Source organism: Fundulus heteroclitus, unplaced genomic scaffold (assembly GCF_011125445.2).
Source record: "Fundulus heteroclitus isolate FHET01 unplaced genomic scaffold, MU-UCD_Fhet_4.1 scaffold_76, whole genome shotgun sequence".
NCBI lineage: Eukaryota > Metazoa > Chordata > Actinopteri > Cyprinodontiformes > Fundulidae > Fundulus > Fundulus heteroclitus.
In genome coordinates this window covers 539,026-558,324 of record NW_023397208.1, presented here as the reverse complement: position 1 = coordinate 558,324, position 19,299 = coordinate 539,026, and the positions used below count along the sequence as shown (strand labels likewise).

The following is a 19,299-nucleotide window of genomic DNA, read 5'->3' as shown; positions in this document are numbered from 1 at the left end:
TGAGCAACATAAACATGGCTGCTTTCTGATGTTATTGTCTCGTAAACCTATTACATTGTATTTTTGCCATTAACTGGTATTTCATTATTATTATTACACTGCATGTTTAATTTCAAATAAGTTGGTTTGGCCACCGTACAAAGAAATGTATATAAATTCTAACTATTCATTGCATTGACCTCCAACATCCATTTACATATGGGGCCCATATAGGGATTAACATGGGCTAGGCAAATCTGACAGATTAGAACCCAAGATTAAATCAAAAATAACACAAAGTGACTTCATGCTGATAGGTTAGTGTTTAATGGAGTTACACATTTGCCTAAAATAGGCTATAGGATGTACAGTGGCTTGCAAAAGTATTAATACCCCTTGGGCAATTCCACATATTGTGACAATACAATCACAAAAACAAGTGAAAAATTGATATATTTTAATGGAATCTATGAAAGACCAACATAAAGTAGTATACAATTATGAAGAACAAAGAAAATTATGCATGGTTTATTTTTTATCATAAAAACAGAAAAGGGCATTGTGCAAAAGTATTCACCCCCTGTGTCAATACTTTGTGGAACCACCTGTTGCTGCAGTTCAAGTTGCAAATCGTTTAGGGTATGCCTCTACCAGTGTTGCACATCTAGTAACTGAAATGTTTGAAGCAGAGACACAAAAGCCCAGAAGCATTCATTGATTCAGGAATCCTTTCTATGTTACATGGTAATAGCGGATGATCTGCCTCCTGGATGGTGTCACAGCTAACAGAACGCCAGACCAGGTGTACCTACTATGAAGAGAAAAAAAGACAGAACAAAAAGGTAAAAGTTTAAATAACAACAAGCAATGCAAATAGGAGAACAGTAGGAGAACTCAGCAGAGTGAGAAAAAACCCTGATGTCTTCCAGCAGACTATGCCTATACCAGCATAACTACAGAGGTAGCTCAGGGTAACCCAAGTCACTCTAACTATAAGCTTTGTCAAAAAGTAAAGTTTTAAGCCTAGTCTTAAAAGTAGACAGGGTGTCTGCCTCATGGACCAAAACTGGGAGTTGGTTCCACAGGAGAGGAGCCTGATAGCTAAAGGATCTGCCTCCCATTCTACTTTTAGAGACTCTAGGAACCACCAGCAGACCTGCAGTCTGAGAGCGAAGTGCTCTGTTAGGAACATACGGGGTAATCAGAGCTCTGATATATGATGGAGCTTAATTATTAGGGGCTTTATACGTGAGGAGGAGAATTTTTTATTCTATTCTTGATTTAACAGAAAGCCAGTGAAAGGAAGCTAAAATAGGAGAAATATGATCCTTCCCATCAACCATGACCATCTTCCCTGTCCCTGCTGAAGAGAAGCACCCCCAGAGCATGATGCTGCCACCACCATATTTGACAGTGGGGATGGTGTGTTCAGAGTTAAGTGCAGTTTTAGTACTCCGCCACACATAGTGTTCCGCATTTTAGCCAAATGTTACATTTTGGTCTCGTCTGAGCAAAGCACCTTCTCCCACCTGTTTGCTGTGTCCCCAACATACCGGACTTCTTATGGTTTTCTTTTAACAAAGGCTTTCTTCTTGCCACTCTTCCATAAAGACCACATTTGTGCAGTGCCCGACTAATAGTGGACAGATTCCCCCACCTGAGCTGTGGATCTCTGCAGTTCATCCAGAGTCACCGTGGGCCTCTTGGCTGCATCTTTGTTCAGTGCTGTCCTTGGTTGGCCTGTAAGTTTAGGTGGACGGCCATACGCTTTCCATTTACAGATGATAGATTGAACAGTGCTCCGTGAGATGATCAAAGCTAGGAAAATCTTTTTATAGCCTAAGCCTGCTTTAAACTTCTCCACAACTTTAACCCTGACCTGTGTGGTGTGTTCCTTGGACTTCAAGATGCTATTTGCTCCCCAATATTCTCTTAATCAACCTTTGAGGCCATCACAGAGCAGCTGTATTCGTACTGAGGTTAGATTACACACAGGTGGACTCTATTCAGTCATTGGCAATCATCAGGCAACTTCTGAAGGCAATTGGTTGCACTGAGAGAAAATAGGGGGGCTGAATACTTTTGCGCACAGTTTTTTATTTGTAAATTTTTTTTTAAATCATGTAAAATTTTCTTTCAAATTCACAACTGTATGCCACTTTGTGTTGGTCTTTCACATAAGATTCTGATAAAATATATTCTTTTGTGGTTGTAATGTGACAAAATGTGGAAACGTTCAAGGGTTGTGAATACTTTTGCAAGACATTGTAGATAATAACAATAAATCTCTGTTTGTCAAAGTGAAGAAAAAAAATCCTTCTGGTCCTGCAAATTAATGCACAATCGGTGTGAAACAACTCCAGCAGCATTTTTTTTTTACCTGGGAAAAGTTGGTGAGAAGCAACCAAAAATGCAAACATATGGAATGGAAGGAGTGAAATTTTTTCTTCACCCCAACAAATTCTGTAGTGACTCCATGTAGGTTTAAACCAGGACAACTCTGGTAAAAAAAAAAAAAAAAAAAAAACTTTGACCCATATGGGTACTGTATGTTACAGAATTTGAATACATTTTTGTCAATAACTGTCTGAAACCCAGCTAAGACCAATGTAAGGTGTCCAACGTGTTCCTCTGATATGAGTTGTCTTTAGAGAACATGTCGGTCTTATGCAAAATCCCCATTGTGAACCCAAGTCCATTTATGCCTGTGCAAATTATCAGTCATCGACCCCAGTTGCTGAAGCGCGACCTGCCAGAATGGACAAAGATTCTGGATAGGTGTCGAAACGTCTTCAGAAAGACTGAGCAGAAGTCCGGTTGCCTCTGATTTAATACTGTTTGTGATGTCCAAGCCCGATTAGTACTCATCCAGCCTGAGCAAAAACACAATGGGACCCGCAAACTGTCCGGTCTGTGTAGAGTAGTTAAGGACCAAAGCTCAGACAAGAGCTGGAAAGCCGCAAGTTGAGTATAGAGTGATTTATTTAATAGATAAAAAAGGCTTACAGGATAACTGGGATATAGGAACCAGGAACATGACCAGAACTGGGTAGATAGACAGAGAACCTGACAACTGGTTATGGCTGAGCTGACTGAATAGGAGGGGAGATGGCAGGAGCAGTAGGTGGACAAAAATTAACACAGGTGAGATGAGTAAAAGCCAATTTTACTAAAAGTGCAAAATATCAATAGGCTCCAGGATCCCCAGGAAACTACAAAAATAATCAAACCCCTGGGCATCCTAAAACAAACACATTTCTCAATCGTCATCTCAATATGAATAGGACACTTTCAAGTTTTGCTGCATATTTACCCACCCATTTTTTATCACCTGGGACACAATACCAATTTGTTTTTTGTTATAACTAAACATGCTTAGGCCTAGGTCTTTCGCAGGAGGCACTTCATGAGCTTTTAATAGTCAAAACATTTTGAGCTGGTGTCAAAATGAACAAAGGAAAAGATCATTCTATGTTACAGCATTCGACTTAGGTGGGTTTGTTAACAAAAGTTTTGATTTGAGTTTGGTAAATAAGGAAGTCACGGTCACCAGCTGCCTGACCATTTCAATGGTCCTATTTGAAGCTTCAAATAGGACCGTTGAAATGTATCAGGCTACAAGAATCTAAACTGCTTTTAGTATGTTTTTTTCTCCTTAAGTATCAACTAAACACAAGGAAAATTTAACAGTTTTCCTTTTAACTACAAGCCAATGAATATTGTGCTTTTTTTTTTTTTTTTTTTTTTTTGCTGTTACGTGCGGGCCGCCATCTTATTAACCCTCTAGAAGCCAATCAGCTTTGAGGGCATCTTGTTTAGGCTCAATACTTTAAATTTAGCTGTCGGGTCCAATGCTGACTCACTGTGTTAGTTAATTATTAAAAGTAAGAAGTAAACCTATGCGATTTTGGCCGCAATTGCTTTGTACAGACGTCTGTCATCCTTTAAAAGCCATTTTACACCATGCTAATACGAAGTGACCAGTAGAGTTGTCCAAGGGGAGCAGCTTGCCCATTGGCTACTGGAGCTCTATCGCTTTGCTGAGTGTGCTACGTCACAGCCCCAGAGCGCGGACATGTGTGTGTGAGCGGGTGTGTGTGTGTGTCAGAGACTCACAGGGGGTGAGAATGGAGATGAGATCGAAAAGGTTGAAGTGAAGGAAACCCACAGGAAGAAAGGCGAAGTGTCACGCCTTTTTACAATAAGACCCGGGAAGCATTGAACGCAACTTGCAGAGTTGTCTGTACCGGCTCGCGGACTCGAGGTGAGAGCAGAAGGAAACATTTAAGAGAAATTGGCGTGCGAATAATGAGCTCGTGGATGTTGCTGGACTCCCGCTTCCCTGGCGCTCGCGGGTCGGGAATCACGCGCCATTGGAGGGGGTGATACGCACTGTGCATGCGCTTTTTGGCTCAGCGGCGTGCACACAGGTCGGTCGATGCGAGCACGGCGGCGTGGCTCTCGGCCTCCATTTGCCAGTTTGTGTTTATGTTCGAGGGAATTTGCCGAGGCTCGTTTCGGCGGCCGAGACGCCGCGCAACAGTTGGAGTTTCGCCGCAGACGTCATCGCTACGGCGTGCCCGTGTGGCACGAGGCGTCGGGACGGCGCCGCGAGGTGAGCTTTCAGCGAAACGTGCAACTTTTCCAACTCTGCGCGCGACGGAGCGGGCGGCCTTCCTCCCCTGCTGCAGCGTGTGAGAAAGAAAGAGAGCTGTTGTTCAACTACTGGTGTTAAAAGCACCGACGTCTTCTCTTTTTGGACGGGAAATCACAAACGCGAATGACATTTGTGAGTAAATGTCGTAAGCAAGCGAGTAGTGACCAATGTAATCCCCTCTTTCGCTTTATTAACACCTTTATTGTTTGTCTGCTGGTGTGATTACACCGGAGTGTGTTGAGAGGAGGGGGGGCAGCATAACAACGAAAACAGGTCACCTTTCTGGCTAGATGACCGCCATTCTGCAAGGTGATTTTTTATCAGAAGAGCACGTTTGGAGGTGTTTTTGTTTCTTTTTAGCGTAACAATACAGGCTGGCGTTTCAGCTACGGACCTAACCGGGTGACATCGAGCAGCCGATTGGTCAGCCAGATACAAATGTCCTTCGTGGTCTGTTTTCAAAGTTGTCCACGCTGGGATCGCAAATAGCATTTGAAACGATAGACTTAAAATAATAATAATAACAATAATACCATCACGTCATCCTGTTGGCAGAGATTTGGATGTAAGCGTCGCGAACGGGAAACGTTGTCATCGCAATGAAACTTGTTGCAAAATTAACTAAATGTAGCCAGAGAGCTAAGTTTATTTGCATATCTTATGTTATTTGTTTACAAATACAAATCGCACACTTAATGGCATAACTCTTCAACGTCGGCTCGTCCTAAACGACCGCATGGGGCCCATGGTTTTAACTTGGCAGCCATATTTTCCGATGGTGTGAGCGCTATAGCTGACTGTCTTGTAAATGTTTTTTAGGATGTAGGAGTTTCCGTTTTATCCAAGCAATGAACCTTGTGATTCATTCATATTGGACACATTGCAGCTTTGCATTCCATTCAAAGAGTTCTGAATAGCTGATTAGGTGCTGGATTTGTGCTGTTTAGGCACATATCTTAATTTTTGGATGCAATGATTGCGATGGCTCCACCTCTGGGGCTTTTGTCCCTATTTCTTGCTCAGCCTTTGGTATTTCATCCCTTCCTACTTCCGTTTTGGTGCCCATAAACAAAACCCCCCTGGTACCTATGTACCTAACCATTTGTTATCATGGCAGGGTTGCTTACTGTTTCTTGGGGTTTTTAAAGTACTGTGCAATATATATATAATTTAGCTGCAGGTCTTAAAGGGGACATATCATGCTTTTTGATGCCTCCCTTTCACATTGAAATCATTCAGGTGTGGTCTATGTAAAGGACAGCTGCGATGCTGTGGTATGAATTCCTCATTATTTTTGCCCCACAACCCTTCTTTTGCACCTGTTCTGTTGGCATGTCTGAGAGCAACTCGGTTTGGTGCGGCCTCTTTAAATTTAAAGGAAGCCTCCTCCACCCTGTTCGGCCATTTTTATGTTATGCTTGGGGACGGGGTGGGGCAGGCGGTGTAAATATTTGTGTGGGTTAATACAGCAAACAACTGAACATTTTCACTTAGCCACTTGCAGCTTCAGCATCCTTCAGCTTGGACTACAGAATTGCGACAAATAACATAAATATTGGGGAATTCAAGAAATAGTTTAGTCAGAGTTTGGATTCTCTGACAACACAAGAACATGTATTTAAGGACTAAAAGAGTGGATTTTGCATGTCTCCTTTCAGAGGTTTGTCTCTAAAAGCTTTGATCCAAAAATGTTTGCCCATTCGTCTAATGCAAACTAGCTTAATCCCAGTTAGATTGGATGGAGAGCATCAAGGAACATCAGTCTTCATGGTTTTGGGACAGATCTTTTTAAATTTTTAAGCAAGTGAACTTGGACTGGGCTATTCTAACACAATAAAGATGCTTTGCTCCAAACCAGTCCATTGTCGTGCTGAAAAAGTAAACCTCTGTCCTAATCTCAACTTTTTTGAAGCCCAATTGTCTATTCATCTTCCCACCAACACTGACCAGCTTCCCAGTTGCTGCTGAAGAAAGCCTCCAAGCAGCATGATGGTACCACCGCTATGTTTAAAGACTGACGTGCAACGTTGATGTTGAAACATGGCATTTTGCACATTGGTCAGAACGCTCATCTGAATGATTCTGTTTAGAAATAAATTGTTTTTTGATTTAATTTATGGGTACCAGAATAAAGACAAGTATACGCCACATTTTTTACCATTTAGTCTTTTCCTTCAACTTCATAATCATCAGCTGGTTCCTGTTGGTTTATTGACTAAAATCCTGACAGGATGCATTGATGTGTGTCGTAACTGGAAAACTGTGAAAAAAATATTTAGGGGTATGTTCGCCTGTCTTATATGAACGCAATCTCCATCATATTTCATTGCTTGTTTTCTCAGGAGCCGAATGCCGTGTGATGATCGGAGCCGGTGGTCAAGTCTGCCTTGAGCTCTGAACCTGCAGCCATGGAGGTCGCCCATTCATCGGAGGAAGCGCTCACAGACCCCCCTGCCTCCATCCCCTCTTCGCCTACCTCCCCTTTAACCACTGCAAGGCCCAGTATCGCCACCGGCAACACAATGGAGAGTAAAGCCATCTCCGTGGCAAGCAATGAATGCAGCTCTGCTCTTTCCTCGCCTGCTGAAGCGAGCCCAGCCAAGGCTGCTGGGACACCTTCTTCAATGCTCGAAGAGACGATGGACCAAAGCCCCGCTACCTCACAGATGGCATCCGCATCAGACTCTCTAAAGAGCCCGGGAACAAGTCTAATCTCCATTACCGAAACTTACCCTTGGGTTTCTACGCTGTCGCCTACCACGTTTGGCTATCCGCTCCCTACAGAGGGCTTTCCTGCTGTGCTCAGCTTCAGAGGTGTCACTGTCACGTTGGAGAACAACAGCATATGGAAGCAGTTCTGCGAGTGCGGCACTGAGATGATCCTCACCAAACAAGGTCGCCGCATGTTCCCCTACTGCCGCTATCGCCTGTCTGGCCTAGAGCCCGATCGGATGTACAATCTCGTCCTCTCCATTGTGCCGTCGAGTCTGTACAAGTACCGGTGGAGTACGTCCAAGTGGGAGGCCAGCGGGCCGGCGGAGCACCAGGCCCAGGGCCTGATCCGAGCCTTCCCCCACCATCACTCGCCCTGCCGCGGCTCAGAGTGGATGTCCTGCTTGGTGTCTTTCTATAAACTCAAGCTGACGAATTTCTTCCAGGACCAAGAGGGTCACATGATCCTGCACTCCATGCACCGCTACATTCCCAGGCTCCACATTATTCCCGTTCTGGACGGGGAGGCACCCACAGCGGACAAACCTGTGGTCGTGGGACCTGAGAGCATCACCTTTACGTTCCCACAAACTGAGTTTATGGCAGTGACGACCTATCAGAACTTTCGAATCACCCAGCTGAAGATCAATCACAACCCGTTCGCCAAGGGCTTCAGGGAGGACGGGAACAACCCGCGTCTCAACAGAATCCTTCCGCTCGCCGTGAAGGCAGAAAGCCAGACGGAGGTCCTGAAGGCCGCTGAACCCAAGGAGCAACAAGAGGAGGGGAGGGATCCGAGGTGAGTCGGCCTGGCGCCACGTCTGCGGCTCACGCCTCATGGATCCGTCTGTTAGATGAGACGTTTCAGACTACAGACACGTCTTCTAATGACGTCTGGGGATTTAGTTGTGTTGTGGTGTTGGTGGTTTACATAGCTTCACCGTGGTCATGAATGTCAGTAGTTTTTAGATTTTATTTTATCCTGCTATTTAAAAAAAAAAACTTTTTCCAATGTAAAATTTTTGTTGAACAAGTTTGAAGACGTTTGGATTTTCTCCGAACACAAGGTTTTTAGCGCGTATCATTAGGGCTGGACGATATAGAAAAAAAAGCTTATCGATAAAATAGAAATCAGATTGATCGATATCAATAACTATCAAAAAATTAAAAACATACTTTTAAGTGCAGCCCTGGCCATTTTAAACTGTTACTTAGCGACCTATTTTTAGATACAGAGCACACGAACTCTGAATTCGAACTCAACCCTTTATTCAACCAACTTTTTACCAAAACTGCAAGTTTAAAAAAAAAAAAAAGAACGCATGCTCTCTGAACTCCTTCAAAGGGACGAAGCCTTCCTGGATCTGTGTTTGTGATTGGTTGGGAGGATATAGTGACTATAATATTAACTAACATTAACTAACTAACATAATATTAACTAAAATGCAAAAGGAAGGAAAATTGTTCTTCTATTGAACTTTTTATTGACGCTTTTTTTCCTATTATCGATATACTTCTGTTGATCGATATATATTATTGGGCTATTGTCCTGCCCTACGCATCATTACTATTTGGTGCAACGTTCCTTGGCGTCATTGCAGAGAAATTGCACTTTTTGAACCTAACTCTGATTGCATAATTTCCCTCTTATCTCATCAGAAATGGCAGAATTTGCTTTCCTGGCATGGAACTAACTTTTAAGCATGAGGTCCATTCTTTTCTGACACAGCTGCTTAATGTTCGCATGCCTTATCTATTCCCAACCCAGTGTAGATGTGGACCATCATCCTGTTGGATCGCCCAGTTGTGTCCAAGATTTAACCACAGTGTAGGTTTGAGGTGAAATGGAAGGTTTTTAATGTGGTCCTGCTGGCACCAAAATAGGCCCTTAGCATGATGATGCCACCCCTGTGCTTGGCAGCCTATACAGTAAATTTAGGTATGAAAGCATCAGCTCTTGTCTTGGTGGCCAAATAGCTCAGTCAAAAGGTGCATGATATGAGTTTAAAATGTTATCACAGCATTTTGTGGTATTTATTTTGATACCAATAAATTTGACAGTAAAACAAAAACGATTATGCATGATGTCTTTGCTGTCTTTTCAAGGTAACTATAGTCGCATTTCCAATGTTTTTTATTGTGATTTTTGAAGTATGATGGAAACGGCAAAATTTCGCAATTTTTTTTTTTTTTTTAGGCTTGCTTCAAGTGGTTTTTTGACTTTTTTCGAAAAACGGTAAATGTGCTAAAGAGGAGATGGAAACACATTTGTCCAATCGGTTCTGACGTAGCAAATGTTTACCTCGCATGTCGGATCAGCCGTTTCTGTTGCCAGCGTCTTCTAAGATTTTCCCGTAACGCTGAAAAACAGGCGTGGAAGCAACAACAGTCTCATTCGTTCAAAATAAAAAATCGGCACATTGATTAAAGCCTCACTCCATTACTGATCTGTGGTCCGTGATAGTTAGCAACATCTACTTACGTTTGCTACAGCCAAGGTGAGGCGACGTTACGCTGTGCCTCTCTTGGTTAATTCGCTGCAAACCACTAAATGGAAACACGTCTGATTTGCATCTTCTTTTTTTGCAACGTTTTAAAAGTTAGCGCAAAATATGCACAAGAATTGGAAGGAAACACAGCTTATATGTCTGTGACTGCAGGTCACAGCAATAATAGCCCCAAATTCGGGGCTTGTTTTGTTTCACAGCAGGGTAGCTGACAATTCAGGCTGTTTGGTCTTTATTGTGTTCATCAGCGAGACAACCTGGGGACAGAAACTGTCTCAGACCCGGAACCCTTACATTAAATGCACCAAATATAGCTTCTCTGCACTCCGTGCTCTCACCCATTGTGGAACAGAACTCGTGGAAATGTCTGGAAGCAAAAGAAAAAAATTTGAAGCAGTTTGAATTTCCACAGAATTGTTTGTTTTGGTCTGACTTCCACATTTGCTACTGGCTTTTATTGTGCAATCTGCACGTGCTTCTCGTAGCACCTCTAGACTCTGCAGCCGATGCTCCGCTTCCAGTGCAAATCGGCAGTGTGCATTTGGGCTAAAGGATCCATCAGCTTTCAGTTCTGAACTTTCTCATCTTGGTTGTCGTGTTGTTTGAAACCTGTAACAACTGCAGCTGATCACTGCTGACTCCCTGGCCGCCTTTTGTATTTAACAATTCTGTAGAAATGGGTGAAATAAGCCTTTTTTCCCCCTGAACCCATTCATTTAAAAAAAAAACGTCTGGAAAAACGTAGCGGTAGAGTAACCACTGCCAGGCTAAAGCTCCTTGACCGCTTGTAGCTTTGAATTTAACCCATTTCAGCCATTTGGAAATGTTTATATGCATCGTGCAGCAAGAGTTTACCAGATTAGTTATTATCTGACTACAGTGTTTAAACCCATATGTCTATAATCAGATTTCAGAGTTTAGGTGTATAACACAGTAACATTATGATGTAGCTCAGACAAACAGGAGCACATTTGACATGAGCATCCACAACACAACTACCTTGTTAGTTTGTTATACGTTACAAATGTCTTACAACATGTTATTTACCAATCAAATTAGAGCGTGTGTCAGTACCAATACCAGTGCATCTATATCCAGACAGTGTTGGATGGCAGTGTTATTGGGAAGTCCTTTAAAACTGAGAGTAAAAGCTGTACCTCACCTTTTGCTTGCTCGCTTTCTTCAGACACTGAGAACTAAACTATATGTGAGAACTAATTGTCGGCGAAACCACAAAGTTGAGAGTGTGACATTACTAATTGCACCATAAAGCAGATTTCTGCTTATTAATAGCTATAGTTACGTCAGTACTGACAGGACCAGGAGCACTTTTCATAACCCGACGGTTTAAGGCTTTAAATATTTTATTACAATAGAGATACAAATAAAGCCGAAATTATTTATACACCTGCCAGATTTAGGGCTGTCTTTTTATTTTATCAACATGCTTCTTCTGACAAGGAGGGATATTAATGTTTTCCATTGGCCCAGCCTGAGCCCAGAGTTAAATCTGACAAAGATTAGGGTGATGACACGGAGGCCTTTAAGCCTCAAAGACTTGGAGATCATCACCAAAGAGAAATAGTGCAAATAGCAATGGAAAGATGCAAAAAGCTGATCAGTTATTGAAGAAAAGTTTAATCACTGTAAACCCATTAAAAAGGTTTGCAGTCAAATTTTTCGTTTTAATTGTAAATAAAAGCTAACAACCTATTATCTTTTTATATTCATTTGCTACATTTTGAGAAGTGCCTGTCTTGTTTTTCTCATCATAAACAAACTTTACTTCAATGAAATGGTTTGAAATTTAAATTTGCCACAACCAAGAATCTTTAAGACACAATGATGCACTTGAATATTTTTTTGGACCACGTCACATATAATTTTTGGACCACTAAATTGTATTTAGTCACATTTTATTAATCTAAAACCACACATTTATGTGCACATTATTTGAAATTGTAATAAATCAGCCCATGATTAAGAGGTGGAAGAACCATTTATACATGTTTTTTAGCGTTTCTCAGAAATAAAATATTGAAAGTGTGGCATGTGGACGACACCTCGGAACCGTCATCCCCAAAGTGAGACATGGTGGTCGAGGCATCATGCTGAGGGGACGCTGTTGTGCAACAGGGAGGTGGTGAGGCGGTGGGTGGAGCTCAGTACAGGGTAATCCTGGAAGAAAACCTGTTGGTATGAAACCAACTTGATACTGAGCTGTAATTGCAGTGAAATGTGGCGTCAAAAAGTTTTAACTCAAGGTAGCTAAAAAAAAAATCTAGGTTTTTGCTTGTAAAGAAGTTAATAATAGAAAGCCAAGTATCCTTGCTCTTCCACTTATGATAATAAATACAAATCAAAGCAATTATAAAAGGGATTGGAGTTTGTGATTGTAATATGACAAAATACAGCAGAAGTAGGGATTGTCACATGACATTGTAAATGCTTTGTAAAAAGTAAGTACACCCCCCTCCTAAATTCTAGGGATTTTGTAAATAACTATTTTTCTAGATATACTTAATTTTGCAACTTTACGGTTTTGATTTGAGTTTTTCCTTATTCACCAAGAAATTACATGTTGGACCCTGGTTTTGATTTACACTATTTTAGAACCAGACCGAGGTTCTCATGGCAAACATGCTGTACGTTTAAATCTGAAAAACTGAACCGCCCAGGCATCCAAATACGCGTCACTAAATTAGAAACTGGGCTCAAATAAGTGAATCCAAAACTCATTTTTTTTTTTTTTTGACATGCCTATATTTATTAATGCAAACAGAAGGAGATGTGCCCTGCTCAGGCAATTCTCTTCCCTGCATGATAAAATATCACGTTACGCATGGTAGAAAGAAGATGGTCCAAAATGAGATAGACAGAAACAAAAATAGACCTTTAAAAGTTGGACTTTTATCAGGAAAGGTTGAAGCCCAGTCCACATGAAGACTGTTTTGACAGTATCCTACAAACCTTTTGGTTGGATAGGGGACCCAGTCTGTGAAACTGGCTCCAAACTGTCCTGTTTATGCATGCCAGCCAATGTAGACCTCGCTTCTCTCCTAAAACACGCGCACTGCAGGGTTCTCTGCAGCGCCTTTCAGCATGATGGACTGCTACGCTAAAAGTTGACCAGTCAGTGCTCGGCCTGAATAATTAATCGCATTTGCAATATAATCACAGTTTTAAAATACGCAATTTCCAAAGCAGAGGTCGAGACGTGTCCTTTAGGTGTCGATAATGTGTTTAATGTGGGTTTGCCTCCACATGGAAGGTGGTTGCAGCAGGGAGATTTTCTAATTTTCTTTCTTGTTTTAGAGTTTATATAATCAATACTTTTTAACCAGAAACTTTCAGGAATCTCACCATAGCATTAAGTACGGGTCAAACTGTTTAACACACAGACTTGTTTGTTGGTTGCGCTTTGTTTTCAACAAGGATCGATGTCCAACTCAATTAAAAGCTGTTCTCTTGAATAATAATATTCTGATTAATGAAAACTAATATTGAATACACTGGGAAATAATGACTAATCACATAGATTTAAAAAGCCAGTGGTGTTGTATTTTCTCCATCCCTTAGAACAGTTTTTATTGTATACAGTTTGTATAGGCATGGAGGTAGTAAATGATCAAGAGCTTCCCAGCATACCCTGTAAGAGTAATCAACCTGCACAAATGTGTTGCACCTATTTTTTTACCAAACCTTTGTACGTGAGGCTTAGTTTTTTATTATTACTTTCTTATGACTGACATTTTGTCTTTACCTTTGTATGGTATTAATAACCATCTCTCTGTTTCATGTAGCGACAACAGTGAACTTCCCTCGGCTGCCTCTGCAACTGCAGAAGAGACTAGACTGGTGCTGAAGCCCGTAATGTCCGACCCGTCTAGTAGTGGTGATACATATGTGCCCTGTATCAGGGGCAAGCATGCACTGGGTGAGCTCGTGCTCGTCCAGAACCAGCCTGGCGTTGAACCCGAGAAAGAGGACGGCACCGCTGTTCCTCCCACGACAAATTCGGGCTTGACTCTGCCGCCTAAACCAACATCCAATAAACCTGGTACCTCCAAAGCGACCCAGGGAATATCGGCTCGGTATCGCAAGAAGAGGAGGAGGAAGGTCAAGACGCGCTGGACAATGTACCATCCAAAGACTTGGAAAAGGGCGGCCGCCTCTGCCAAAGTGACCTACAGACAATCACTGACAGTCGCCATGCAGCCAGAGCTGGATGACATAGAAGGCCTGCTGTTTGTGTCGTTCACCTCAAAGGTAAAAGAGTCGTGGTTCAGTGAATCCAGATCGCAGTGTCGTCCACAATGGAACAAAAAAATATATATATATATATACACTTGTTGGGTTGTTGTTGGGATTATTCTCCTGATGCCTTAATTGTTTTATGTGACAGGAAGCTCTGGAGGTTCACATCAAAGACAGGTTAGCAAACACCTCCTCATCAGAACTCCCTGTTAGCTTAACAGGGCCGATGGAGACGAAGACGTCAGGTAAGGAGCTGAATGGCCTTTTTAATAATTTACCTGAGCAAAAAATGCATCCATTGCTTGTAAAAAAAAAATGCAAATGTTTTTTTACGGTCTAGCTATATTTTGAGTGAATAATTCTGTTATTGGTTCAGTAGAAGACGTCTCCATGGGGGAGAATCCAGAGACAGCGAAGGAGAAAACTGCTCGACTGGAGTCTCTCCTCCTCGATGACCTGAGCGTTCTCAAACACAAGCAGGTCATCCATCCCGTGCTGCAGGAGGGTGAGTTCACTTAAAACACTTAAACAGGCAGAGAGTAAAGGCTAAAGGAAGACTGTGAATATATATATATATAGTCACCGATTCACTCTGAATCTGTATCCAGTGGGCTTGAAGTTGAGCACCTTAGATCCAGCCACGCCTGTTGATTTGAAGTATCTGGGTGTTTGTCTGCCACTGCCTCCTTCAAGCCCGCACGGCCAAAGCAGCGCACCAGCTAAATCTCCTGCTGGTAAGTTAGACAGACGTGAGATTAAAACATAAATAAAAAATAAGACATTTCAGTTTTATCTCCATTCAGCCTAAAAGCACAGATTTGTTAAAATTAAGTTGAATCAGTTTCATCCAGTACCAAAAACACAGGCACACAAAGGGAACGAGGTCAATAAGTGATTGAAACTGTGTGAATCAAATTCAGGGAATTATTTTGGAGACAAAAAAGACTACTTTAAAAATGATATGTGACGAGGCAGCAGTAGCTGTTGTGCGCCTGATGGAAGTGGAAACTCCTATGGCAGCTCTTACAGTGACTGGTGCTTTCGGTAAAATCGCCATTAAAACGGAAAAGCCGCTAGACTTGTTGCTAATCGCCTTTTGAAAGTAAATTGCTAGAGGGGCCTGAAAAGTCGCTAAATATAGCAACAAGGATGCTAAATGGCCTCACTGGCCTGTTGTTTCTAGTCTTCCTCCCTCCTGAGGGCAGCGTAGCGCCAGACAGGAAGCAGGCGGTGTTGGTTTTTAAGAATAAGGCATATTTTAACATTGCATGTTTTTTAAATTCCCTTCAAACTCTGATTATAGTTAGTATAAGTGTGCTAAACTCATTCTGAAGGTGTGGCGGCTTTTATTTTGCCGTCGCAGAGCGCCACAATCGATTACATGTAGCAACATCCCTGCACTGTTTACGTATTAAATTCTTTGATCCCAAAAGGAAAAACTACCTGTAAAATATCTCTACCGAGCAAAACGTCTTACTGTGCTGATTTATGCCCACATTTAGGAGAAATGAGGCCTATATTTATGCATCATTGTCGGATTCTTGTGATGTGAGATTCTCAAAGACCAATTCTGTTTACAAAGCGAGGATTGTGTAAAATTTCTGCGTTTATTTTTAATACTGGTGATGTCACATGGCTAAAAGCTCCTACAGAGTTGGGAGCATTGAGCGTCTACTAGCAGCACAGACGTCCCTTGTATCGGGAGCGCGTTTGCCTAATATATAAATATGAGAACGATCACGTCTGTTTTTAAACTCGATTCATAAACATTATTATTCAGCATCCACATTCTCAATAAGTAAACGGCCCCATGTTCATTTCCATTTGTCCTACAAAAATACAATTTGTTCTGATAGTCACACATCAGCTGAAGTCTCTCTGCACGGAACCAAAAGCCACCCATCTGAGTCCAGCACTGAAAACAGATGGCTGCTTTATTCTTGGAAAACCCATTTTTGTTGGACCGCAGGACTGGATTAGAAACAGATCGCAAATGCATTAAAATTAACACTGAATAGAATTACACGCAAATGTATTCTAAACTCTGGCAGACCTAGCTTTAAAAAGATTTTCCTTAAATCAAGAAGAAGGAAGGAAGAGAGGCAGGTAGCCTTTAAAACGTAACCATGTATAAAGATACATGATGGAGACAGAAACATAAAAAGAGAGGCAGAAAGATGGATAATTAAGAGAAAAATGTTCAGGGACAGAAGATGGAATATCTTGAACCCCACAGGACAGGAATCCTGGGGGCAACTCTGAAGCAATAACAGATGACTGCTGCATCATAAATCAGTTATTAAGGAAAGAAAGTCAAACTAAATATGCAGTAGTTGAAGAAATATGAAGAAATATAAAGTTAATTTGTGCAACAACAAAAAAATCCAACAATGGTAACCTCTAGTTGTTACAGAAGAAACAGGACATGAAAATACTCTTCTCAGGGAACTTCACTAACTTTTTTTAATCTTACCCTGACTGTCAGTTTTTCCTCTTGGACAAATGTTGCTTAAAAGCAGTATTAGTATTGTTTCATTGTGGTTCCAGTGGCTCGCCACACTCTAAGAAATGTGTAGCTAGAATCAATTTTAAATTGGAGAAAAGAAAGGAGCCTCATTAATCTGTCACAAACGTTCCACTTAATAACTAAGTAGTTAGTCCAAAGCATATGGCAACAAACTTTAGATGCATTTTGCTGACACTGACTTGTGTGTTTGCTTTCCTTTGAAAGAGAGATGGGGGGGGGGGGGGGTTACAAGCTGTGATTTGTGCTTCCAACATGGAGTTGGAGCGCTGCTGTTTTTGAGCACAATGAGGGTTTTACAGCGTTGCCAGACATGCCACTTATCTGTAACTGGTTGACTTTACAGGTTTCCTGGCTGCCCGTTCATCTCTCATCAAGCACTCGTTAACGAGCTTCACCCATGAACAAAAGCTTTTTTGGCGCAGGGGCTTTTTTCGGCAAAATGTGAACGGATATTCCACCTGTATTTGTCATAGTTGTATAAATATCCAATTACTCTATGCTAGAATGACGGATGTTTCATAGGATGCCTTCACACAAGTGTTGTGTCACCAACCACACCCCCGACCAATTAACAGCACATCTAATCCTCTAATTAGTTTTACCATTAATACCATTTTTAAGGCTGTCTTTAGTGACTGAATGCCGTTGGTTTAAAGAGATTAATGGAGCTACTTATGCTTTTACACCCTGCCTGAAGGGCCAAAGGATGCTTTGAGAAGTAACTCAGTATTTGTCCTTTGCAGATGAGGATTTACAGTTTATCTCCAGAACAGGAAAAACGAGGGACGTGACAAAAATAAAGGGATGGAGAAACAAGTTCACAACAAGCCAAGAAACATCTGCTTCTAATGGTGAAGGTAAGGATTGTTTCTCTTGTAGCTTCAGGGTTTCTTTTATTGAGCTGTGGGATTAGTGTAGCTATTCTAATTACTAAAAGATTACCTGAACTGAAACCGGCAGCTTAATGCGTCTGTGCCTGATTCATTATTCTTCCTAAATAAATTAAAGTTGTTGGTTTTTTTTTCTCCTTCCCGAAGGATTACAAAAGAACCTGTCTGCCTTCTGCAGCAACATGCTAGATGAGTACTTGGAGAGCGAAGCTCAGCAAATCAGTGAGCGTGCCGCTGCTTTCTCCACTAACCCAGAGGACACGGTGGCCTATCAGCTGCCTGAGAAGAGCTCCAGCTATGTGAAGACCCTGGACAGCGTACTCAGGCATCAGGGCGCTGCTTCCAGAGCCTCGGTTAGGGCCAACAGACCTTGTCCTCTCTCTCGTAAAACCTTCCCTCACTCAGCTCAGATGTCTCCCGGTGTTTCTCCGACCACTCCTGAAGCCCCCAGTCAGCTGCCGGATCCAGATCCAGAAGCTGCTGCTGGGTCCAGTGAGGACCAATCACAAAGGTAGGAGTGAGGCATTTGTGTCCATCAGATGCTTAACGTTTTGTCACTTTTTTTTTTTTTTATTTCATTTGGTTTATTATCAAGATGTGTAGATTATTTGTTTATGGTGAGATTTCTCTGCTTTAATCAGCAACTTGATTCTTTCCAAGTCCCGTGGGGCATAAATTCTGAACATGCAGGCGGCTTTAATGGGTACTGTAAAAAAACACAAATAATGTTTTCGAAAAATACCAACTTAGAAGATTTTTTTTTTCTATGTTTGGACATTCAATGGCTTTTTGCTATGACTTGGCATAGGAAGTTTACCAGGAAGGACTGAAGGTTGAAAGTGCTGAAGTGGGGTTGTCAAGATACTAAGAAAATGGCTTAATACCGTTTTTGATACCATTGTAACATTTTTGGAAGGCACAGAGTTATTTTTGGTTAGGAGAAAATGTATTATTTTAGTTAAGTGTTTTATTTCTCTCGTAAGGATGAGGTCTTTTTATTAGGGGATGTTTGTGAGCTGCAAGCAAGCTTCATACCAGTTATGTTTCCATCAATTGGTATTTTAAATTACCTCCTTGTATTTTTTTTCCCCTTCACTTCAGAGCTTCAGTTTATATTCCAATTTGTCGTTAACATGCAAGTTCATCACTCGCAGCAAATGAAAGGATGCAATTTGCCCTCTGTCTGCTTCAGATTGTCAAGCAGCCAGTCAGGAGCCAATCAGAGACCCGTGCTGAGCTTTGGTCAGAGCCAGGGCCCGCCGCACAAAGGCGCAGGCTTCTCGAAGATCCAACTCAAAGTGATGCAGATGGAAACAGCAGCGTTTAACCAGGGCCTCAGCAGAACCCGTCTGACTCCAGAAAGACTCTCTACAGCTCTGTCTGTGATAATGAGCACAACGGTAACAAAGACCCATCAGAAAGATGGCAGCCAATGCTAACATATAAAAGCAAAGTGCCTTTTCTCACCGCCTCTCTCTCTCTCTCTTTCGCCCTCAATCAGAGCATGCCCAGGGAGATCCCGTTTCAAGATAACACCGTGGGAGCTCAGTGTGGTCAGGAGTTCTGCAGACTGGGCTGCGTGTGTCACAGTCTGCAGCAGCTGCATACAACCCGTGACCACTGTGGGCAGCCCGAGTGCCTGTTTACCTGTAGCTGCTTCAAACGTAAGATCCTTAAGCTGTTTAATGTGGAACAAACCCAGCCTGATTACTTTAAGGTTTTTTCTTAATTGTTTTGACAATTTGAGATAGCTCTGGACTTTGACTGGGC

General features: G+C 42.0%; 1 protein-coding gene across 6 annotated transcripts in view; it reads left to right on the top strand.

Annotated features, from left to right (window-relative positions):
- Nucleotides 1–4,044: 4,044 nt before the first annotated feature.
- Nucleotides 4,045–19,299, top strand: part of magl (MAX dimerization protein MGA-like) — a 28,072-nt gene continuing 12,817 nt past the window's right edge. For 2 of the 6 annotated variants that reach the window (XM_036134188.1, XM_036134184.1), the window contains exons 1-10: nt 4,250–4,594; nt 6,979–8,147; nt 13,659–14,124; nt 14,261–14,357; nt 14,489–14,617; nt 14,721–14,846; nt 17,383–17,496; nt 17,677–18,040; nt 18,722–18,929; nt 19,031–19,193. In XM_036134188.1, the coding sequence (XP_035990081.1) occupies nt 7,045–8,147; nt 13,659–14,124; nt 14,261–14,357; nt 14,489–14,617; nt 14,721–14,846; nt 17,383–17,496; nt 17,677–18,040; nt 18,722–18,929; nt 19,031–19,193 (2,770 nt within the window). In that variant the 5' untranslated portion in view covers nt 4,250–4,594; nt 6,979–7,044. The other 4 variants (XM_036134185.1, XM_036134187.1, XM_036134186.1 and 1 more) reach the window with 4 other exon arrangements.